We start from the raw sequence: 26,243 nt of genomic DNA on the forward strand, positions 1-26,243 counted from the left end.
AATCAACATGATTTTTTCTGGAACGAGTATAATTCTGTACGATGAATACGTGGGACAGCGATGAAAAAGAAATAAAAAATGGATGAAATAAAATATTTTTAAAACCTTTTTTGTTTTTGTAAGAATTTTGACCATCTTGCTCCGGCCTTTCATGGATTCACTAAAACCGGGAAAATTCAATTAGAACTAGTCTTTAAAATAACATTTTTTTGCACCTGACTAACGATTTTTAATATACAGATTTTCTTTGCAAACAAATTTGAGTTCATGAAGAATTTTTCATTTTATTTTACTTCCATTTCTTGTATCCTTTTTAAAGTGAGTTTTTTGAATTTATCATTAGATGATTTTTACCAAACTTTCAAAAATGCTGGACTCCGCAGATGGAAGTGGAGCAGTTTAATCTTATGTTAACTATTTTTCATGAATCATTTTTTTACATTCTTCGATATCTAATACATAGAAGGATGTTTTGTATCCATAAAAATTCTCGAATTTGTATGCTCAATAGATGAACAAATTTGACCATTTTTTGAGAATATCAGTCTCTATATGTGATATGTGTGTGTGACCGATTTTTGTTGGTTATGCATATTTAGGGCTTCAAACTCAAAAACACTTTCAGAAAATCCTTTCCACCTTTCACCATCATTAAAGAACGTCTTAAATTTTGTTTTAAGGATCAATTTCAAAAAAAAAAAAAAAAAAAAATCACGGCAAAACTGTGAATTTTTTTCTTCAATTGCATTACTATTGAAATTCATCTGCAATTGAAGTTAGCCGATCATCTGGAATTTCAATTTCTAAAAACTGCCTGCGGAGGACTCCTCAACCTCTAACATAAACATTACCAAAGCTTGTTTGAAACTGCCTTTTTAAAGATACAAGTTCGAAACTTTCCCAAGGCTGCCCCTCTCCCCCTCCTTCATCTCTGCAGTTCTCGCAAACAATATTAAAAATAGTTTTAAGTTTCGTTTTTAGGGCTGAAATTCTGAAGTATGTCCGGGGGAACACTTCCACCAAAGTCGGCTAAAATTGCCTTTTTGCAGCTTCAATTACGAAAAACTGCTAGTCTGTAACATTTCCAAAGATGGCGTACAATCGCAACTTTAGCACTAAAATTTCAAGAAATCCCAACCTCTCCCCTTAACTTGCTTGAAGACAATCTACAATTACGATGTTGGAGTTCCGATTTCAAAGAATTGCCGGTAGGGCAACGGAACTTCTCTGCCTAACATTACTAAAGATCGTTTAAAACTGCGATTTTAAATCTATAATTTCAAAAAAATTCCAGGGGGGAGTCTCTGAACTCCCCCTTCTCCCTATTGTTACCAAAGATCGTCTAAATCTGCTATTGGTGTTTTGATTTCAAAAGTGAGTTCCCCCGAACCTCCCCCCTCCCAAACATTACTGAAGACTGCCTAAAGTTGTGTTCCAGAACGACAATTCAATAAAAAGTGCGTGGGAGAACTTCCAAACCCTTTCCCCTTCCTAACATCAACGAAGGTCGGCAAAATTGCGGTTAGGGAGCTTCAATTTTGAAAAACTGATCGCTACCTAAAAATGGCTTTCAATCGCGTTTTTAACACTTTAATTTAAAAAAAATTTCAGGAAGATCTTTTGAACCTTTTTTACCTACCATAACCGAAGACAATCCAAATATACGTTTTTGGAGGTCTCAATTTTGAAGCATTGCCGTGGGAGGGTGGGTCCCCAAGCCTCTCCTTTGCCAAACATTACCAAATATCGTCTAAAACAGCTTTTTAGAACTATAATTTCAAAAAAACTTCCGGGGGGAGGGCCCCGGATCCCCCTTCCTAACATTACCAAACCTTTGTCTAAAACTGCATTGTTGGAGTTTGAATTTCGAAAAATTGCCACGGAAGAGAAACGGAAGATTTTGATATCTCTAACATTACTAAAGGTTGTCTAAAACTGCATTTTTAGAACTACAATTTCAAAACAGTTCCGAAGCAGTCACTGGCCACCCTTTTCCTGACATAATCGAAGCAATTTGCAATTGTGTTTTTAGAGTTTCAGTTTCAAAAAATTTCCACGGGAGGGTCACCAAGCCTCTCCTCTCCCTAAAATTACCAAAGATCGACAAAAACTGCAAATTCGTAAATTTTTCGGGGAAGAAAAGCCAGAAACCATTATTTTTGAGTCAATATTATACTTATTATGGGGGTCGTATTGCGTACATCGAGTGATGATTCCCACTCTAATCAAAAGCTGAATCCCCCCCCCTCTCTCTCTGTGTATTAAAAAATATATTAAGGGGAAAAAAAGGGGGGATGAGAGCTAGCTAAAACTCATACCCTTTCCCTTTAGATTTTTTTAAACTGGCGACGGCTATGAAAAATTGAATGTTTTCATTTTAACTGGGGCTTGTACATAAATTACAAATGTAGCTAAACTAATTTTAGTATTAGCCTCGATTATTCGCAAGATCCTAAATTTTTTACAAAAAACTACTGCTTGCACTTTTAATTGCTGTCGTAAATGTAAGCAGTTTGTTTTCGCATCTGTTGTAACTTTTTTTTTTTTAAAATCTCAAGCAACTTTATTTTGTTGAATTGGATTGCAAATGATGTAAATTTAACTGACAATGTGTGACTCTTAAAAGTGTTATGTTTCACCTAATTTAAAAGAAAGAGAGCAGTGAAATTTTTTGGGGGGGATTTTGCGCCATTGAGCTTGGGGGGGATGGGCACCCCTGTTTGAGTTATGACTTATGAGAGATACATACGTACATCCAGCCGCAAGAAACAACGCAGTAATTAACATGTTTGGTACCTGAATGCAGTATTAAAAACTCTTTCAGGAGTGACTAAAATAGAAATTCATACTGAAATTTAAGTAAACAATTTTATATGAAAACAATAACTTCCTTTACTTTGTATTAAAAAGTAAAACAACTAAGGTCCTTATTTTTCAAAAACATCGGCCAATTCCATCGGCTTTCCGATGTTTTTTAAGGCCGATGGGCCAATGTTTCCTGCAAGTTAGCATCGCCCGCCGATGCCGATGGCTAAATTGTTGAACCATCGGCGCCGATGCATCGGCCAGGCCGATACATCGGTCGAGTCCTAGTAAATATTGCAGACACATTGATGTCTCATAGCAACAGTAAGACATCTGATCCCAGGAATAATAGGCAGATATCCTACTGATGCTCTGAGGTGAGGATATGTTTTGATATAATAATGCGAAATTATTTACTACTATGTTAAGTCTGTTATTGTGAAGTGGCATAATTCAAAAATGCTTAAGAATGACACAGATAAATGACTTTATTCTATAATGATTGATATTTCTTGCCATCAAATTAAAAATTTTGTTGATTTACAGCTACTTCAACACACAGCTATGCCTCTAACTATAGCTGAAAATTTATCGCCCACACAAATTGATGAGTTTCATTTCCTGCAAAATGAGGGTAAAAAGTTAGCAGCAGAAGGAAGGTTATTAGAATCTCTGCAGAAGTTTGAGCTTGCGAAGCAAATTTGTGAAACTCCAAAAATATTAAAGAGAATTGAAAAACTAAAAGTAAGTTTCTTTGTAACAAATGCAACGAAATCAAAGTTAAAAAGGAAACATACTGTATCAATGTGTTTTGTTTTCAGGTTAGTAGGAATCTTTTTTAATGTAGAAAATCTGAGCTTTTGATGCTTTGCTTAACTTAGCAGACTTAAAGAAACTGTTGATCAAAGTAAAAATACAACGGAGATATTTATTTTTTATTTTTTTAAAAATTATTATAAAGTTAGCTGTAGCCTTTTTATTAGAATTTTGAAAAAGTTTCTCTTACTTATTAACTAGCTGCATTGCATTTCATTAAATATGCACCATACTATCAGTAGCAGTACATATTTTAAATTTACTATAAATAAATATATTGGAATCTTGATAACTCGACAACTTAGGGGAACATGAAAACATGTTGACTTACTGAGATTCCATAATTTCATTTCCTAACAAATTTCTGTATCACTTACTTACTAGGGCTTAACATTCGGGCAAAATCAAAGTAACGGACGTAACATTTGCAAGAAAAATACAAAATTTCAAGATGTTTTCTAGCTCATTTATTGATTTGCTGGTTAAAAATTTGCCATCTTTAGATCAAGCCTAACATTTTCTTTCACCCTGTACAAGTTTTTGTCCTCATGCATAAAATAAATCTGAGAGCTATATATTTTTGTAAATGGTACGGGCGTACTATTTTCGGATAAGACTTTCAATAGAAACTAGTGTTGATCGAAATTCTCTGATTTACTACGTCTCACAAGTAAAAAAAAATTTTTTTTTTCTTCAGTCTAAAGCATACTATGACCCCAAAACAATCAAAACATTTCAGGAATGTTTTTTTTTTTATTATAAAAAAAAAAATTGTGTTGGTAATGGACGTATTTTAAAAATGATTTTGAACTTGGTTGTCAATAATTGAAACATTAAATGGATCCATAGTGTCAACCCAGTCATAATAATGTAGTATAATACAATGATAATATTCAGGAACCATTATCTATAAATATCTTACTATTGTCAGTTTTCTTAAAAAATATTTTCACTTAATACTCAACATTCCCTCATGTTAGATTCTTAAGTTCAGCTACGAATATCAAGTGGCAATTTTAACATTGGCAAAATGAACCTAATTTTTTAGTATTAGGATCATTTACAGCCTCTTCAATCTGTTCTGTTTAATTTCCACTCCTTCATTTTCTCTATTCCTGAAGACTCATCAGGTGCAAAGGTTTGATAGACTTTTATAGATTTATGTAATGTAGGCTTAGGATAATAGGTACAGCTGTTGTCATTACACATTGAATTTTTATCAATGTCTGGAATTATAACATATTAATTATGCATTTTCGGATTGTCATCATTGCAAGTGATACCAATTCTGAAGCAGTATTAACTAGACCTTCTAGCCTCCCTTCCCATCCCTTAGTGCTGTTTAACATTCCTTTCTCAAGAAAAGTTACGAAATAGTTTCAAGAAATTTTCAGAATGTTTTAATTTTTCAAATAATTTGAAATTCAAAATCAAAATATTTTGTTTAAACTGAGAAGAAACTCCATCTTAAAATATCCACCCTTCATATCTGAGATAGGTATCAACTCTTAATTTTTCCATAACCTAAACAGTTGAAAACTAGCACATAGGATCCATGCATATTTAAATGTATCAAGTATTTTGAGAACTAGCTCAGTAAGCACTTGTATTTTTCTTTTGACTTTTAAAGTTTAAGAAATCCACATGTGAAACAACTTTGTTCACATGCACTTTGCTTTACAAATTTTCTACCGTGTTTACCATACATATGAATTAGGGATGGTTTTAGTTGCTTTTCAGTAATTTGAATTGAAAATCGTTGTAAGAGCAAGAATGTCTAAATGAATATTAAAAACATTACCAAGATAAATAACCAACATTTTTTAGTTTTTTCTTTTTTTTAATCACAAACCAAAAACTGTCTAAATTTATTTTTTGTATGATCCTCTTTTATTATTATTTTTTTAAATTTTGAAATTAAATGATGGATGATTTGATAAAAACAAAAGTTTTATTTTTTTTAAATATATAAATAATCTAAAATCATCTGAAACATGAAATATCTAAAAATGCCTAATTTCGGTAATGGACGTACTGATATGTCCGTTACCATTGATTTTCACAATTATTTTCATCAAATAATAATTATTTTTTAGTAGAGACGTACCGAGTACTCGGTAACTACTCGGTACTCGGCCTACTCGACCAATACCGAGTAGTTGTAAAAAATTGAAAATTGTTCAAAGCAGATTTTACAATTAATAAAAAAGTCCAAACATATAATATACTGTAATCATTTACACTTCAAATTTAAAAGACAAATTCAAATTTAGAGAAGAATGAAGTTTGTTATGCTTCGCTTCAATAGAGTAAATCTTATATTTTAATGCCCCAAAGTTCATGAAACTACTTATTTATTATAAATGGGGCAAAAGGTAAGTACAGAAAATATGAAAATTTTATATTATTAAATGTATTTTTGAAGCATAAAAATACAATTTCTGAAAAAATAAAACAATGTTGAACACGTGTTTTGACATTACAAGAAATGCTTTTTTCAATGCACAAAATGTGAGCTTATGGATTTAAAGACATCCGACAAAAGTCGGATTTTTTAAAATTCATTAGCTCACATTTTATGCAACGAAAAAGATGTTCCTTGTCATGCAGAAACACGTGTCTGTAGTACTCCTGCACATTTGTGCTTTTAACGTTGTTCCATTTGCTTTTAAAAATTATTTACGTTTGGCGGACTAGAAATATGATTGAGACAAGAGGACCCGACAGACGTTGTTCTGTTCAAACTATGTAAATTGAAAAGTTCTGTTAAAAAAAAAATAAAAAGAAAATGTTTTAAGCTGCTTGGTGTCAGAATGCGTATATTTATTGCAACTTGATTTATCTAATGCCCACTGAGCAGTTGTTTAACTATTTTTTCTCTCGTACTTGATGGTTTGTTCTTTTAGCCATACTCAAAGGATAAAAAGCCTCCTTAGATAATAAGTGTAAAAACTAACTACCCATCTGGAACAAACAGGAAATCCCGCTGCAACATCCCCCCATATGAAAAAGAATAAAACAATCAAATGGATATCGTTTAAAAAAATGATAAAGGTAAAAACAGTTCTGAATGAGCGAAAATCACTCATCCCTCCCTCCTGATGTAAAATAAACACATTCTTCAACTAAAGTGACTAAAAACTCTTTAAAATCAAAAAGCATTTCTTTTCAATTTGAAATATTTCGTCAAATAAACAAAAAATACAATAAAATACATTAACAGCAGCTTTAAGATGTAAGCAAATGATCACGTAACTCTATTGTTTATAGCCAAAGTCGCCAAACCACCATGTTACTGTAATCCAGCCAATCAGTGAGCAAAGCCAACTCCGACCGATGAGCAGTCGTACTGTTCTTTTTTAGTATATTATAATTGAACTGAAACAAAAAGTAAGCATACAATTTGGATATTTTCTGCTAAAAAATAAATTAATAGCATCATTTTAAACCGAAATTAGTAATGGACGTACCAAAGTAATTCAGAAAAATATTCATCAGCATTTTTAGGACATATTAAATCTATTTAAGAAAAAACCTTTTTGAATCATTCAGAACTTTTGAACAATATAAAAATAAAACAGGTGAAAAGGAAAATTATATTTGATATTTTCCTTTTTAAATACATAGTCTAACTTTGTACTCTTGTGTACTGCAGTTTCTAACCTATTGATAGATGCCTAAACAGCAACTTAAAACCAAAAATCTGTTGCAAGTATAAGCATTATCAACACATTTTCAAAATCTGCAAGCTTTCACCTTTAAAATGAGGTATCATTCAAGTTTTTACGGCCAATTTGAATTTTTAAGAAAAAGTTTCATTTGAGATGATTTTGCCCATTCGCATTATGAAAATTAATTCTAGTAAATGAATTTTCTTTCACTAATAAGTAAGTAACTCTAGTATATGAATAAAATCACTAATATTATTTGAATACCTCATGAGGAATAAATCCATAATTTTTGAAAAGTGAAAGAGATAGAAGTTAGTCTGTCAGATTAAGTCTTGTTCACACTTGTTTGAAAAACATGTCATGATGCCTTCTTTCTTTAGATGACTCCCCTAGATACATTTATTCTGTCCCTTTTCTTGACTTTTAGAATTGCACTATCAGCGCATAGTGGTGGCTGACTCTCCTGGATTAAAGATGTAATCCTTTAAAAGAGCTTTCCAGAAAAGGATTGACATTGACTGACCATGAAACCGCTGCGTAAAGTTCTGAGAAAAGGTCAATATGAAAGAATATTGGTACCAAAAATGGGACTAGAATAGCAATCTGTTTTCAACGAATAGGGGTTCTTGCAATGTAGCCCAGTCAATAAAGGTTTTGTGTTGCAACTAATTTAGGGAAAGCTGAATTTTTGCAGGATGTTAGCACATAAAGTATACACTATACAGTAAAGAAGCATGAAGTTCCGACTCCCACCCCTCTTGCTTTTCTGCCCACCCTCCTCGAAACATTGCAAGAGCAGTACTATGATTATACGCTTACAGCTCAAAAATTAATGATGTTAGCGAGGAGTTCCTTGTTTTTATTTCACTCCTAACAATATGAGACACCAGTGCCCAACCTACGGCCTGCGGGCCACATTCGGCCCGCGAAGTTGATCCACGTGGCCTGCTGTTTTGAGAAATGTTACAACTCGAAGACCACGATTCATGACAATGTTCCAAATTTGTAGTCAAATATTTAGAAATTGTTTATGAAACACAGGTTGTATTTAGCAAAAGAAGCATCAAGTAATGATAAGAAAAATTTGTTTGCAATTTTCCTTCGTTTTTTGTATTTTCCCACGTCATTTAGAAAAGAGTAAAACATTTTGAAATTTTATTTGTGCTCCAGCCCGCGAGAATGATTTTAGTTTGATCTGCGGCCCTTTTGGGAAGAAAAAGATTGGGAACCACTGTTATAAACAAATTATGTTACATACACTTTTTATGTAGATAACTCAGTTTCACCTTTTTACTAACTTAATCACCTACAGAAAACTCACGACAAAAAAAAAAAAAAAAAAAGACAAAAAATAAATTCAACAAACAACAGCTTTTCATCATTACGTCTTGTAAAGAAATGTTTGAACAAAACTTATAGATAATAATATAATGATGATCTGTAATAGTCATTTAGTTGAAATGGAGCATCAATGTAATTATGTTCACTTTAAATTTTTTCAACGAAAATGCAGTATTTTGTTACAAAAGTTTATAGTCCGTTTATGTCGCTGATAGTCGACAGAATAATGTTTGGTCCAAAAATATTGTTACAGTGCATTCCACTACAGTGTCCACAAATAGACGTGCAATTGAACCCAGCTTTACGACAGCTACAGTTAGTAACACACAATGTTTTACAGTTGGAAGATTATTAGTAGAAGTTCATTTGGAGCAGGGGTAATTGTCATGGGCTTAGCTATCAGTCAGTTGCTTGAAGTATATTGCCAACACCATTCTTCTGGTGGAAGTTTACAATTTAACCAAGAAGTTTGAATAAAAGTTTGTGTATAAGCAAGTAATAGCAAAAATGTCCCTATATTTTTATTTAGCAAAACTTCCACCAACTTCAGACGCCGCTCGTCAACATCTTTTTAAGGTTTACAACTAGATTCAAACTTGATTAGGTTTTAAACTTCCCCCAGAAAAGTCGGGTTGTCAATATACTTCAAGCAGCAGACTGATTCCTGAGCTCATGGCGATTACCTCTGCTCTAAGGGAACTTCTCCAGCCAATATCTTGCGATCGTGAAACATGAGTTACAAACTGTACCTGTCGTAAAGCTTGGTTCGATTGTACGTCAATGTGTGGACACTGTAGTGGAATGAACTGTAGACAATATATTCGGACCTAACCAACGAAATATTAGAAGATGACCCCTTATAAAAGACTAAAGAATAATAACCAAAAGTAATATTAAACATTAATAATATCCGCTGCAAGGAAATAATCAGTTAAAATATACTATTCCTGATTTATTTAATGCAAGACTTAAATAGTTAGCCGAACATTGACATTATTTTCTAAACTACTATCGGCAACACAGATGAACTATAAACTTTTGTGACAAAAAATTGCATTATGGTGGTAAAACTTAAAGTGAACGTCATTATATTGTTGCTTCATTTCAACTAAATGACTATCATTATATTATTACCTATAAATTTTGTCCAAACATTTTTTCCCAAGACTTATAGTTAAAAAGCTGTAATTTGTTGAAGTTACTTTTTGTAGTGAGTTTTCTATAAATGATTATGTTATTAAAATGGTGAAACTGAGCTATCCACACAAAAAGTGTATATAATATTAATTTTTTTATAAGAGTGATCCCCAACATTAGGGTGGTCCAAAATTTCGAAAGTGTAAATTTTTTGAGTCCTACCCTCCCATTTTGTTCCAATGTATTAAAAAATAAATCAGACAAAATTTGAAAACATTTCGATAATATTTAGAGGTAGCTCAACGCAGATAAAGTTTTCATCATTGCTGAATAGAACGCGTACGACACACGACCATCAACCTCAAAAGGTAAAATACAATTGCTATTTTTATTAACAAGAAAACAATAGCTTTATAAAATTGCTATTTTATATAGAGACTTAACAATAGCCATTATGAACATACTTTTTTAAATACAAATAAATACATAAAATCTATTCCTTTAACAGTCGTGATCGAATAAATTTTCAACTTGTTGTTGCTTATGTATGTATTCTAAATTGTTTTGGTCTTGATTTCACCACTGTTGGAATGGCAGTTTGCACTTATTTTTGAAATGCATATGTCTCTTTACTTTAAAATAACTGAGCATGGCAAATACATCGATTAGATCAAAATCAGAGGCTTATCTTCTTAGTTCAACCATAAGTGAGCTGACAGGTAGTAAACTACCTTCAATTCGAATGGCATTGGGTACCTTTCTTCATAACTATATTGAATTAAAGAAATCAGAAGAGAATCTTCAAAAAATACAATAGAAGAAATAATAAAATTTCGGCAGAAAGCCAGAATGCCCGTACAAAGACCCCAAAACTGTCAGCCCAAGTTAGAAAAACTTTATTAACAATGGAAGTTATTGGAAAAAAAAAAAAAAAAAACAGAAGTACAATGACACAAAAAAATAAAGAGGGTGAGCTTTGCAGGACTGGGGCCTAACTGACGAAGTTTCTGAAATGTGCTTTGACACAACGAGTGTCAACACCGGGGAAAGCAAGGGTACCTGTGTTTTACAAGAGTAAAAACTAAAGAAAAGGTTACTATATTTTCCATGTCGACATCACATTATGGAATTAATTATTGGTGCGGTATTTAATAAATGTTTGGGTTTTTCTTCCGCACCAGATGTACCTCTTTTCAAACGAATCCAGGCCTACTGAGAATTCATAGACAAAGACAAATACATCATAGGCATCAACAATAAGGACATTTTAGCACAAGTGACAGATGTAAAGGATGATACAATAGTATTTGCTGAAAGATTACTGCATGACATGCAAGCGAGAGATGATTATCGAGAATGTCTTGAACTTTGCTTAATATTTCTCGGTAAAGCTCCTCCACATGGTATCAAATTTGTAGCACCTGGGGCTATGCATCATGCTAGATGGCTGTCCAAAATTTTGTATTGTTTCAAAATATGGATGTTTAACTGTCAATTTACCATTACGTCAATGGAAGAAAAGGGATTGCAAAAAATGTGCATATTTGTTGTACGTGTTTATTTAAAGGCTTGGATGACTGCTTCTATGCCTAAAAATGCACCGTATAACGATTTTAATGAAATCTTTATTGAAGTATAAAAAGATTGATGAAAACATAAGCAAAACTGCAAAGCAGAAATTTACCAATCACCTGTGGTATTTGTCAAAAGAACTCATGGCATTAGCCCTTTTTGCCAATAAAGTGCCACACTGCATTAAAAGACAGATGGTGAAGGCGAGGAATGAACTAAACGAAAAAAATAATGTGGTGAAGTGTTATACATAACTGTTGAAATATTATTACTATGTAACTATTTTTAACTTACAAAATGCTGGCAATTTTAATTAAATAAATTATATACTTTTCCTAGCGTCAATTTTATTTCTATCTGCATTTATGGCATAAAATGGTAAAACGCAGAATTTTAAGGCTGTTGAGCTACCTCTAAATGTTAAAATTATGAGCTCAAACTTCACAACAATTTTTTTTTAATCAGATGGAACCAAATGAGGGGGTAGGACCAATAAAAATCAGGAATTTTTTAAAAAGGGCCTTTTTTGGACCACCCTACTCAACATCTTCCCGAGGGCCGCAGGTCATACTAAAATCGTTCTCGCGGGCTGGAGCACATATAAAATTTCAAAATATTTTACTCTTTTCTAATTGAAATGGGAAAGTACAGAAATGGAAAGAAAATTGCAAATCAATACATGTTGTTATCATTACTTGAAGCTTATTTTGTTAACCCATTTCAGACCAAGCATGGAAATTTTATAAAATGTGGTAATATTTTCTTAAAATTGGGTTTAAAATGCATCCATTAAGGCTCTTCTATACCGTCCATCTTGGTTTTCGACGCTAATGCTTTCTCTACAGGAAAATCTGCTACCTATTCAAAGCATAACACGAGAAATTACTGGAATATTTTCATGAGGTTTGTTTTAAACGATGGCTATGACACAGAACTAGAGATGCGCTTTATTATTTTTTCTGTAGTTATTTGGAAATTTTTTTAATAACATTTTAAAACTTTAAACGACTATTTTCACACGTTTGAAAAATGATATAGAAAAACGGAAAAAGGAGCACAAGAGATTGAACATTTCTCTTTAGAAACATATTTTGAGTTTGTTTCTGAGACAATTTGTTCGATTGATATTCTCCACGGAGTAAAGCCTTATTTTCGAAAAATTCTGAAAAACTGCGAAAAACGCGCCTTCCACCAGACCACACCCATTTCCCCACGCACACCACTTTGATGGACCACTTTCTCTTTTCCCCCAGGGTCTTTGGCTGCTTCTCCGCTTTTCCCCTCTGCCTCTTGGCAGGCAATAAACTGGATCCCTGCTGATAACCATTCTTTGTCGTTTTGTGTGTCGGTCTTGTATCTATGTGACTCGACATCCATTCTAAAAAGAAAACACTTTTTTTTTTCTGTATTCAAGTTCTTCGATAAGTTTTTGAAATTATTTAGGTGATATATTTTTCAATGCTGTTTTAATAGAAGTACACCGTTTGAATGTAGAAGTTATTTTGTTTAAAGAATCTGTGTAAATTACTGCATCTTATAATGGGAAAAAATGTGAGTCTTCTCGTTCGAAGATTCATATACATATTTCAAGAATTGTCGTTGCTTGAACTTTTGTCTTAATCATTTGCGTATAACCAAGATCAAAGAGCTCTACTCAAGCCCGCGCCAAGCTTGATCAGCGCCGTTGTGCAAATGTCTTTTGAGCGCCTTTATGCAGTGTCATTCGGCGAAAATATAGTTAACAGCTGGATTGACGTTTTGTAGACCAATATGACGTAGAAAAAAATACGTTTGGTATTTAATTTATTTTGAAAAAAATGTAAAAATGTGTATTTAATTTTGGATTACAGTGCACGTGTGTGATTACAGTTTCACTTCATATCTCGAACTTATTTCGAGTTCAGTAGCTCCTCTGATATGCTAATGCGCTTAGGAAAAAGAAAATATTTCAAATATTAACAATTCTAAAATACGGAAGGCATTGAATATGATATCTAAAACAAATACATTGTCCAAAGCTCTTTTTCTGACACACAAATTGTTAAAGAAAAAGGAGGGGAAGAGGAATCAAGTAATTATGGTCAAGTCGTTACTTTTTGAAACTAAAAAGTTAGCCAAAATTGTAGTCTACAATATACCAATACTACGCACAAGTAAAATATATGCAAATATACTTACAATAATTTTTATATGATAACATGAAATAGTCGAATTTAAGCGAGCAATAATTAAAAATCTCAAAAAGACATATTGCACAAATTATAGTACAACATAGTCTCCTCAAGATCCAAAATGAAGAATAGAAAATTTCTCGCGTCTCATATGCTCAGCTTCGTGTACTATTAACCCTAAACAGCATTCACGCCTCCACATGAAGAAGAAAAATTATAATGTATGCATTAACTAGCATCACGTGATTTCAGTGTAAAAGATTGCACTCTTGAAAAGCATGTTTAGACACACAACAAGGCAATATTTTTTCATTTTAGATAGGCAGCGAGAGGATTGCTTGTTTCAGTGAGCAGTGTAATTGCACCGCCACCATAAGATATAATCAGGGCCTGATGAACTCACGGTCCGGTAGGTCCATGGACCTGGGCACCACAATTTTAGGAGCACCAAAATGGGGGTAAATTTCTTTATTTCTTTCCGTTTTTGAAAACTTCCACACAAAAATATTGCAGATATTCCTGTGAGAGGGGGCACCAAATTTTGCCAGGGCCTGGGCATCACTTTGGGCTGAGCGAGTCCTGAATATAATGAAAAGTTCTTTTTCCTTCTTTGGTTGGAGAGATTCCCCCCATTTGGAACATTTTTGATTGGTAGTGAAAGGCGCCTTTTTGACTCTGGCGTCGTCGTGAGCCTCACGACCTCACACGTAAGGACGGCGCGGCCATGGATCTACTATCTTAATTCACAATGGTTTTTTCGAACTCTTTTAATGTTTCATTTTAGATAAAGTTTTTTTTTTTTTTACAATATCAATTTATCAGTCATTATAACTGTGTGAAAAAAAAGGAAGGAAGGAGACTGCGAACAAGAAAGTTCACTATGGTAATACTGTCATCAGCCAGTATCTATCTTTTTCCCAGATAATTGTTTTTTTTTAAATTTTCATATTTTGTGTTCCTCCTATACTCAAAATGGAAAGGGATCACATTTGATTAATCCAATTATATATATATATATATATATATATATATATATATATATATATATATATATTAGGGTGCATCATTTGCCCAACTAGTCTAAAATTGTTTTGTCCCTAATTTAAAAATGTTCTCATACCACTAGATAGTATTCCTGTGAATTTTTATGAAAATCAAAATTGATTTAGGTATCCCACCTCAAGCAAGAAGTTTCTTTTTTAAGGTAAATGAACAATTATAACATCAAAAGTGACTCAAAGTGCAATACTGGGAAATAATTTTTAAATTACTTACTTTACATTGTACCGGTGTTAACTTCAACTGTTACCATTTTTTCAATAGCTTTCTATAACATCTTTTGTAATTGTAAGTTTAGGTTCACTATTTGTTTTCAACTTTCTACCATTTTCTTCTATCATTCAACTGCTAATGCTAGTTCTTTACGTTTTCTTCTTGTTATTCTATGCATATGTGTTGTAAACCACTTAAATAAGTTGATCTATTCTGTTTTAATTCATAAGATCCATGAATTTTTGAAAGTAACATATTTTGAAATCTTTCAGTAAACATGAATAAATCAGCTGTTGTTGAATCAGTGACATTTTCTCCCCAAACAAAGCCTTGTTCATCTGTACAAAAGGTAAAAGTCAAAACCAGACAATCTTCAATGGTATTTGAACTTGGAATAACTCAAGACGACTCGGAATTTAAGGGCTCACGTTTACCCACTAGCTTGCAAGTACTTCGCTGCTTGATGTATCTGAGAAAAGTGCGATCAGAATCATATTAAATGGGAGTCTTCAAAACTAGTCTTGTCAAAAATACCTGATTTCTATGCAAAAGCAAACATTCCAATGTTTACTGAACGTAAATCCTGCGAGAAAATACTAAAACTTCATGAAGACAACACAAAATCAAAAGCAATTCCTCTTCAAAGAAGAAACACAACAAATTCCATTAATGAAGTAAAGAAAATAGAAGAAGAATCAGCTAAAACATTTTCATTATGGCCTAAAAATGTAGAATGCCTTATAAAAAATCCAGAAGATTTAGCTCTTCTTCAGTCTATGAAAAGTGATCTTCTAGGAACCTTTGGCTCACACGATAAAATATTACACCAAAACATTAAGTACTAGGAAATGTGTGAAATATCAAAAGCAGCATTTTGTGAAAAAATAGCCAAGGAAACAAGCAACTTCAATACAAGTTTTAATTCAGCTATTATTGATGAAATTGAAAGAGATGAAAATAGTGATGCAAGTGATGAGAGATTTATAATGCTCATAATACCAGAAATCATCATCGTACAACATGAACTGGTTCATATGCTTTATTCTGCGGGTTTTTTCGTGTTCATTTATGGTATAAGCAATTCTATCAGTCTGTATTTCTTTTTGATGATGGACAACCCTTGTTTGGATGTGTTATTTGTACCGTATTTTCACCAAATAGATTGTCCTTGAATTCAGCTTTTAATAAGGCAATCGCTATGTATGACCTAAAGTCGGTAAGCAGCATTTTTGTGTTATTAGCAATTCTATGTAGCTTCCATGAATTCACTATCACACTATCAATAATATTTGTAAATAATGGCCACCACCATTTTTTGCTTTGAATTCTGATCTGGTAATTTGCTATAGGATTGTCATGCAGGTCAACGCCTCCCATATACTTATTGTAGTCCAAAATAAACTTCGGTTGTGTAATAGAAATTTCCTTTCGTTCTTTGCGGCTATACGTTTGGCATTTACAATTGGCAAAACGGTCCCATTATTGGTAACAATCGTTGCTACAGCAATGTCCTCCTATTTGATAGCCAATGTCTTCGCATCCTTGTTGAATGCAAAATCATAGGAACCCCAAGGTTTTTTTTTTTCCATATTTTTGGAGTCATTCAATACACATTCAGCAATGCGATTTTCGCGAGCTGTTCCAGATGCGAAAAAAAAAACCTTTTCTTTCAAAATTTCGAATAAACTGTAGGAAGAAAAAGTTATCAAAATATATTTTGTGCATTTCAGGTTTTGGAACAACGTTAAGTAATTTCATAACAACACTTGTTCCTAATGGCATTTTTTTGTTGATTACTGCTAGTCTCAGCACCTATATATGGAATGAATTGAAAAAGGTATTCGTCTGATGAGCACAAACACCAAAGTTTGAATCCAAACCTTACTGGCTTTCCCTTTATGAAAATTTTTGATGAATGCCTTCCAAAATAAGGCACCATCTCTTTGTCAATTGCCAAATTTTGAGAAAAGATTCCAAATTGTAGATACATTTTTTTATATATACAGGAAAAATGGGCGTAATTTAGTAAACTTGTCTGTTTCATCAAGGCAAGAGTTATCGAATAAATGGATATTTTGTTTTATGTTTTTAAATCTGATTCGACTCATGCTTTTCCGAATTATTGGCAGTCCTTTATCCTCATCTAAAGACCAGTACATATCTACTTGGGGAAGGGAATGGTATCCAGAAAGAATTAGTATGCCTAAAAATATTTTCAAGTCGGTTGCGGAAAATTGGAAATTGCGACTATTATTGTCATTAGCATATTTTTTTGAAAAAAAAAAAAAGAGAAATCTATTAGGACACATCTATTAGACAAATTTAAATAAAATAACAACTTGAAAAAAAAGAAAAAGAAAAAAAAAACGTACAATTCCATGCATAAAAACTAGGTTTTCAATTTTTGCTTATTGTTCACGCATTCGGCCAATGGTGCATTGACGGTTCATTAAATTTGAATAACGATTTATAAGATTTTTTATGACATTATTTTTATTTTATCTATAGAATTTACAACTTTAACCCATTATAAGAACGTGTGATTAATCTCAAGTGGATTAATTATACAATTTCAAAAAGTCGAATTTGACAGTCTTCGTTTCAAGGTAAAAAACAAGCATATTTTGAAATTTTCTCTAAAGAAAGTGCTTGCTCCAAATGAATTACTATTATTTTATAGATGCCTTCAAAACCTTTTAAAATAGCATAAAAATTAAATTTGTAAAAAATATATGAAACAGCATTAATTAAAAATTCTTTACTGAAATGGTGCGTAAACGCACCTTTGGCCGAAAATGGGTTAAATGCAACCTGTTTTCTAGAAACCTATTTTTTAATATTTGACTCCTAATTTGTAACATTGTCATTAATCTCACTCTTCTAGTTGTAACATTTTAAAACAACGGGCCACACGGGATCAGCTTCGCGGGCCGGATGTGTCCCGCGTGCTTTAAGTTGGGCACCACTGGTTTACAATATTGTTAGGAATGAAATAAAAAAAAGAACTCTCCAGTAACATCATTAGTCTTTGAGCTGTAAGCGTATAATCATAGTACTGCTCTTGCAATGTTTCGGAAGGGTTGGGGGGGGGGGGGGGTGAGAGAAGCAAGAGGGGTGGGGGTCGGGACTTTGTGTATTTTTAATGTATAGTTTAAGTACTAACATCCTGCAAAAAAACAGCTTTCCACTTATTATTTGTAACACGAAAAGGGTTAGAGAGAGGGTTATCAGAGCACTGCTCTTGTAAGGTTTCGGAAGGTGTGGGGGAGGAAGCAAGAGAAGGCGGGGGGTCAGGACTTTGTGTTTTTTTTAGTGTATGCTTTGAGCACTAACATCCTGCATAAAAAAAGTTTTCCACTACTTTACGACAAGAACAGCGTGTAATCAGAGTAGTGCTCTTGCAATGTTTCGGAGGGGGTTGGGGAGGAAAGCAAGAGGAGTGGAGGGCTCAGACTTTGTGTTTTTTTAGTGTATACTTGGTCTCTAGTAACATCCTGAAAAAATTCAGCTTTCCCTAAATTAGTTGTGACAAAGCCTATTTTTTTACCTTCATTGACTGGGCTAATGTGTGTTAATTTAGAGAGTAGGCCTGGATCTGCGTACCTACAGTGGAAGGGGATGTTCATACAGCCTGATTGTTGAACAAGCTTCACTTGACATAACTTTTATTTTCTGGGTAGACTGTGCAAAGCCGGACGATGCAGCTAGTACTTTAATAAAACATGAATATTAATGATTTTTTCAAAATAGTTACCATTTTGTTAAAGTTTATTGCAAAAAAGAAATTAATTTTACAAATTTCATGAAAAGGTTGATTTGGTTCTTATACCTAACTAATACAATGGTTTTATGTGAGCAAATACAACACAGTAAAACATGTATTATGTGGGCAGAATAATGTTAAGGTTTGTTTAAACTATTTTTATTCTCGATTTAGGCTTTTTGAGAATATCATGAAGCACGAAAATGAGTTTTGGTGTATTAATGATTTAAATGTCTGGGTGTATACATAATTTATTTATGATTTGCTTTTTATAGGCATGTTTGCAGGACCTTCTAAGTAAATCAAAGTTGTCATCGACTACTTCTCCAACTGAAAATCATACATCGAGCCTTAAGAATCAGTCAAATAAAGCAGACAGTGTGTCTGACGTAAAAAAACGGGATTCTAGTGGTACATTTAAAACTCCTAAACCATACACTGATGACAAGCATATTTTACATGATGTTCAGAATGTGGAAGTAAGTTGTGTTCATTTACAATTTGTGATTTTGTTAATCTAATCATGCACATACACACCTATAATGAGCTCAAAGGAACTGTAATATTTGCTCACTTTACTGCCATGGAATGGTAAAATGCAGTATCTACTGAAATGAGTTTTTGAGACGTTTGAAGTAACTCATGCTATGGATTCCTTGCTAACATTAGTGATATGCTGGAATTTGACTTTTTTTCTTACTTTTATTTTCACCAGAAACAAACAAAGTTTTTACAATAAAGTAGTAAGTACAATAGATGACAAAAAAAAGAATGAAAGAGTAATTTGCTTTTTACCTTTCCACGGCAGTATATCCTCGTACTTATTTAAAAAAAAACTTTTTTTCAATTAATTGTATAATTTTTAGATGTACCATAGAGCTCTCTTAATAATTTTGTGTTTAGCACTATTTTAAACTAATCTTATATATGTCTTATTGTGTAGTTACACTTCTAATTTTGCCACTCTCATTCAAAAATTGTAATTAATTTGAAACCAAGTTGATTCAAGAGATTCATAAAACTTATCGTTAATTTCCACCAGTGTCTTTATTAAATGAAGATTTTACAAAATAAAATATGTCCAAAAAATTAATGAAGGACGCTTAGGACAGCGATAAAGTATTGAAATTTAAAATTTTTGTTGGTAAAAATTTTAAAAAGTCTGAAAGTAGTAAAAATTACACAAGTGTTGGAATGTTTTCCAAATTTATCCATTCCAAAATTTTATCACTCATATCTGGTAAGTAAATTATTAAGTAAGCTAATTTAATGTTTTATTTTTATTGGTTGTGAACAGTTTCAATAGTGAAAAAATTATTTCTTGTAGCAGATTTTTTAGAAAAGTGAATCTTTAGAAAACTAAAATTTTTTCAAAGAATTAGATTTTAGATCTTTTATGTGTTTGGATATGAAATATTTATTTTCAGGATTTAATCATCCTTATATATTGTTTCTGTAGCCTCTATTTTGTGCCTTACCGAGATCTTCCTCAATTTTCTTTGATTTACATCTCATTTTAAAACATATCGTGCACGCTATTGACAAAAATAGACCACAGTCTAAAAATTTTTTTCTGTCAAAAAAACCTGTTTTAAAGCACCGGACTGAGGTTTTCGGTTAAATTTATAAGTTTAACTTGCGCTTTGACCGACACAGCTGAATAGCTCGATCCGCAAAGAATTCAATTGAACCAGAACGAGTGTTCGGGCCTGGGCCGGACGATCTGCATCAATTAGGTAGACAAATTTCACGCATTACCTGAGCACATAAAAACAATAAATAATACAATTGATGTAACAAAACAAATGAAATTGAAACGCTCTTTGCTGTTACGAAAACTTGATGCAACATGTAGCTATAGCGATTCTTTATTGTAACATTTTTTTGTTTTTGTTTTTAAAGCTTTGGCTCCCGGTCAGAAAGCTCAAGCATAATGCAAACGAAAATAAGTATCAGGTTTAAGATTTCAGACTACATTGGAATAATTTTTTATTCTGAAAAAGAAAAAAAAATCTTTTTCTGAAATGTAAATTCTTCTAATGACAGTTTTTGACCCTTAGTACAAAAAAAAAAAATTCTACCACAAATTGAAAGTACGCTTTTCATTTAGTTAAACTGTAAATGTTTACTAGAATATGAAAAAAAACATTAAAATTGCTAACAACTTGATGGGTAAAATATCATTTTTTCTTCTTCTTTCGGCAAAAAAACAAATAGAGAGTCGCATTTTTACTACATTCGAAAAACTACCCTTAAGAACGAACTTAGTTCAAGTAATTTTATATTTTAACCGTTCGGTTAAATGATGAACACGTGCTGCCATCTAAGCCATAACGGTTCAAGCAGCCTGCAATAACAAATTGTATAAATTTTCAAAAATAAAAACTCTTCTCTTCACCATCTTATATATTATTTCTGTGGATTATTTTCTGTCAGTATGTGAGATCTTTCTTATTTCTTAAAGAAATTCCTCCCTCATTTTAAAGCTTATCGGGCCGGCTAATGATGAAAAATAGACTTACAGTCTAAAAATCAATTTTTCGGAAACGCCACTTACTGTTGCAAAACGTTGCAGCCTGTAGCTCTTGTGCAGATTTTTTTAAGCAACATTTTAATACAATTTTTCAATTTTTTGCATCGCTTTTGACGAAAAAAACCCACTTAACTTGTTTTCTTTCTTTTTTTTTAAAATAAAGCTTAAAAGCACTGGACTTAGTTGTTCGGTTAAATTGATAAGTTTTTTCGGTAGAGCCTTTGGCTATAAACCAGCTGAACTTTGGACCCGCTCGGCAGTCTTGCATACTATAGACGAACGCGCAAACGGCGTTCGCAGAAAATTTTAGGCTCTGCAAAAATTTTTTTTTCCAACTGCTAATGCTGGTTTAAAAAAAAAAAAAATTTTTTTTTTAAAGGAATTAAGAAAAATCCCAGAGTTTGTTTCTGTTAAAGCCTTTTAAAGCACACGTGTAAAAAAAAATAATGGTTTTGGCAGTTTTCTTCAGTTAGTGAAAAATAAGCAAACTATATGTTATTGTAAAAAAAAATTAAAATATTTAAAGCACTTTTTTTTTGTCCTTCATATTTGAATATGAATTTAATTTTTTATTGAAGGGTGAGTTAGGCAAAATAATTATTTGCAGAAAATTTTCCATTTAGAATTTGTGTTCGCAGAAAGCTTTTCATTTTATCTAAGTCTGCCGCTCGGGCTGTCCAATATTATAGCTAATTTAGATTAATACACTGCGATGCAAAAGTTTAGACAATGACGTTCTTCAGCTGTAGAATTTAGAATTGCGATAGTAGAAATACAAAAGTCTGCAATCATATTCAAAAATTCTTTTGAAATACTATAACCAGAATACAATTTTTTGATATGCTTTACAAATAGAAATGGGCCGTGGTAGCCCAATCAGTAGAGTGTCGGATTCGGGGCCGGAGGGTCCTGAGTTCGAACCTCGATGGTCGAAGATCCACCGTCGTCATTAAAGGGGACTGGGCGACATTAAATATGCTTGTGGTCTGAATGTCCTCCAAGTGAAACGATACCTCTGGGGGTGCTAACACCAGGTAGCTATTAGCTCCTGGTCTAGTTCTAAATTCTCATTAACTATTCGATCCGGTGATGGTGCTGCCATCTATCGGTATAAAAAATAATGGAGGCAAGGCACTTAGTATGCAGTCCTCGACATAAATACAGTTGTAGTCAGTTGTGACTCGAGATCGAATCGAATCGAACAAAAAGAAATTTGCTTGTTGCAAAAGTTGAGACACTATTACGAGTTTGTGTGAATTTAAAAGAGATGACATCACAGACCTCTTGTACTTAAGGTCTGCCAACGATAACAGTTGGTAGTCGAGATGTCGCGAGTTGAGTAGATTAAAGTGCATGAGGTAACTAAGATTTGGCAGTTGAAAGCTGAAGGTAAGCTTGTTTCTGAAATTTCGGCTATTATTAATAGATCAAAGAAATCTATTTATCGAGTTATATCAAATCACTGCAGTTATAAAGCAAAATGCAGATCTGGGAGGCCACGTGTGACGAATAAACGGGATGATTGTCAGATCCAAAGACTAGCAAGTACCCAACAAATGACTGTTCGTGAAGTTCAAAGCTCCTTGGAGCTTTCAGTATCAAAGGATACGATTTGTAGACGAATTTTGGAAACAGGGACAATGGTTCACTGCAAAATGGAAAAGAAACCAGCTCTAAAGCCTCATCATAAATCACAACGAATGTTGTGCGCTCGAAATCATATGTCATATGGATCGAAATGGATATCAGTAATATTTAGTGACGAAAAAAAGTGGAATCTGGATGGTCGAGATGGCTGGACATCGTACTAGCATGACTTACGGAAGGAACCCAGATGTTTTTTTAGTCGCCGACAAGGTGGTGGCTCTGTGATGGTTTCGGCAGCGTTTTGCTACAATGGACAAGTAACTTTGACCTTTACCAGTAGTCGCCAAATATCACAGCATTACACTAAGACGCTAGAGGATAATCTCCTACCATTTGCTGAGCTTATAGGGGGCCTCAGTGGGAATTTCAGCAAGACAATGCTTCAATTCACACTGCAGGAAACACAAAATCTTGGTTAAATTCAAATGATATAAAAGTTCTCAATTGGCCAGCGTGTAGCCCAGACCTCAACCCTAAAGAGAATCTTTGGGGCATCATATGTCGCAAAGTTTTCAGCAATGATAGACAATACACTTCTGAATCGGAACTTAAGAGATCTATTGAGGAAGTATGGTACGAAATTGAGTCCCAAACCATGCAAGATTTAGTTTCTTCGATGGAAACTCATATTTATGAACTAATAAAGAAGAATGAATGCACGAGCAGATTTTAAAACTTTTTTTTTTATTTCATTTGTGTCAACTTTTGAGACAATGTTAATTTTTTGTTACAACGTGAAAACTTATAAAATGCACATGTCAACTTTTCATTGCGATAAATATTATATAGTATGCATAGCACCTTAGACTAAAGTAGTCTTAGGAAAAACTGAATAAATAGATTTCGAAATTTGTGAATTTGCTCATTGTCTAAACTTTTGCGTCACACTGTATTACGCATTACATGTACTCATAACATACAACAGATAACACACGTAAGGAAATAAAATAAATACGACGGGAATGCTACTTGCATTTCGACTTCTGTATGCAGGATACAGTTATTATTCAGATAAGTTGACTATTAATTGAAGGGTGTTCTTTCTTTTTTTTTTAAGCTTTGACTTCGTTCAGACCACTAAGCATAATGTAAGCATAAAAAAAGTATTAGATTTAAAAATTCAGTTCTCAAGGGAATCCTTTTTGTACAGAAAAACTTTTGCATTGTATGCTGAAATGTATATTTTTCTCATAGCAGTGTTCGACCTTTTGTATAAGTACTTAGGGGTCTGTCCAGGATTTTTCACAGGGTCCGTTTTTTGTGAAAAATCAAATAATTTTGTGAAAAATAAATTAATTAAGTAAAAAATCAAAAAATTTCGCCAAAAAAAAATTGTCAAAACAAAATTTTAGAATTTAGAGATGGTACAAACGGCATCAATTAAACTTAAAGTTGAGTGTTTTCCTCTTCTACGTTGAGAAAATCATTCCGGATTTTTTTTCTGATATTTGGCGGGGGGGGGGGGGCATCGCTCTTTCAAGTATCAACATTTATCTACCATTCTACATTATGTTAAATTATACTAGATATATTTCTGTACTTAAAATAATTGTAACAAAAATATAAATAAATAAAATAAAATTCAGAATAGGGTTTAGTATTCAACTTTTTGACCCAAGACACTCTTAAAAAGCACAGAATTTCGTTTAAAACTTATAAATTCCGTGATTTTAACAAAAATAAAAAAGATATTTCAATTGTTTACCTTTTAACAAAGCATCAAAATTTCGTAAAATCGGATTCCCATAGCGGATGCAAAGAGATTGCAATTCTCAAAGTGAAGGCATCAAAAGCATAAAAACGGCTTGTAAAAGAAATGCTTTTGATAAAATTATTTTAAAATTGCATTTTAGAGTCCTATGATAAACATATCATTAATATCTGTGGACACAGTTGACCCAAAAAATAAAATAAAATAAACCATTTATTCAGCATTTTAATTTTTGACTCATATTAGAAAATGGAATTTTGCTTTAAAAGCTTGAAATGAGAGTTCTAACAGAAATAAAGAGACTTTTCATTTATTTGAATCCTAATAAAGCGAAGTTAGCTTGAAAAAAGAACAAAATATGATTCTCATATCGGGTGTTAAAAGATTGCATTTTTCAAAATGTAGACATCTAAAGAAAAAAAAAATGGTAATTAAAAGAGTTTATTTAAAGTTAATCATCCTTGTTAGCATCGAAAAATCAAAACCCATATAATTTTCTCCCAAAATAACAATTAAACATCGCACCGCACCGTAAAAACGCAAATATTGACAAGCTGGCAAAATGATGAGAATAATTTCTAATCAAGTCATTATAAAGGTTCAACGCCAGACGCTAAGTGGTGATAATTTTGAAGTTGGTAACCCAATCTGAAGCGATCATATTTTTTCCTCATCCTTACTATTCCTTTGCAGTTCTAAGTTCATTTCGGTGATATATATTATTATTGTTTATTAAATCATGAGCGGAGGAAAGTGCTTACCAATGCCTTAGCTATGATGAAACAAACAACCATTATATTTATTTGGCAGTAGCAATTATTTATCGCTTGCAGGAGCACCACAAGAGTGCCGATTTTTTTTTTCAAAATTAGCCGATTTTGTATAAGCTGATTCCTCTAATTTGACTTAAAAAAAGGTTCCAAAAATTATCAGTTTATACACAGAAATATGCGTTATTTTGCTTTCAGATTTGCTCTTTCAATAAACAATTTGTGACAGATCCGATCTTGTTTATCAGAATTTTGTGAAGGGTCCGTTTTGTTTGATCGGGATTTTGTGAAAGGTCCGTTTTGGTTGATCGGATTTTTGTAAAGGGTCGGTTAACGGACCCAAATATCTGGCCAGACCCCTGGTACTACTCCAAATTGAAATTACGAGTTTCATCGAGTAAACCTTTAATTATTTATTCGTGTACAATATAAAACATTAAATTATTATCAACTTCATTAGTAAGAAATCAATTTCTGCTGCTCTGCTTTGGGGGAGGGGGAATGCATTTTGTCTACGTTTGAAAAATTACACTTAAAAAATTGACTCAGTTAAACTGGTTTTGGTTTTGAATTTTAAATGTTTGATTAAAAGAAAGACATGTGCTGGCATTCAAGCCGTAACGGTTAGAGCTGCCTGCTGTGCAAAATTGTATCAATTTTCAAAAATAAAAACACTTATTTTCAATCTAATTTATTATTTCTCTAGAATGTTTGTTTCAATTGCTACGCGAGATTTTCCTCATTCCTTAATCAAATTCAATGTTTTACGAATAATTTTACAGCGTATCATGCTGGCTAATGACAAAACATAAATGCATGATCTTTTTGGAAAAAGCTTTATTTGCTGTTTTTTATTACACATTGCTTCAATGAATAGCATTCTGAAACAAAGGCACAACTGTTCAGTTGGTTGGAGTGTCGCGCTGTTAATCAGAATGGGGCCAGTTCATATCTGTGCTAATAAATAGTTCTTTAATGGTTCTTTTTTTTTTCTGTCAGATGCTCGCATAGGCAGGACTGTACTCAAGGGTCTG

At 32.8% G+C, this 26,243-nt stretch overlaps 1 protein-coding gene across 1 annotated transcript in view; it reads left to right on the forward strand.

The window, feature by feature from the left end:
* The window catches only part of LOC129235267 (DNA excision repair protein ERCC-6-like), a 206,350-nt gene that overhangs the window by 2,574 nt on the left and 177,533 nt on the right, over positions 1 to 26,243 (forward strand). The window contains exons 2-3 of the mRNA XM_054868983.1: positions 3,352 to 3,549; positions 18,824 to 19,027. Of these exons, the coding sequence (XP_054724958.1) occupies positions 3,370 to 3,549; positions 18,824 to 19,027 (384 nt within the window). The 5' untranslated portion in view covers positions 3,352 to 3,369. The remainder of the gene's footprint in view (positions 1 to 3,351; positions 3,550 to 18,823; positions 19,028 to 26,243) is intronic.

This window comes from Uloborus diversus, chromosome 1 (genome assembly GCF_026930045.1).
Source record: "Uloborus diversus isolate 005 chromosome 1, Udiv.v.3.1, whole genome shotgun sequence".
NCBI lineage: Eukaryota > Metazoa > Arthropoda > Arachnida > Araneae > Uloboridae > Uloborus > Uloborus diversus.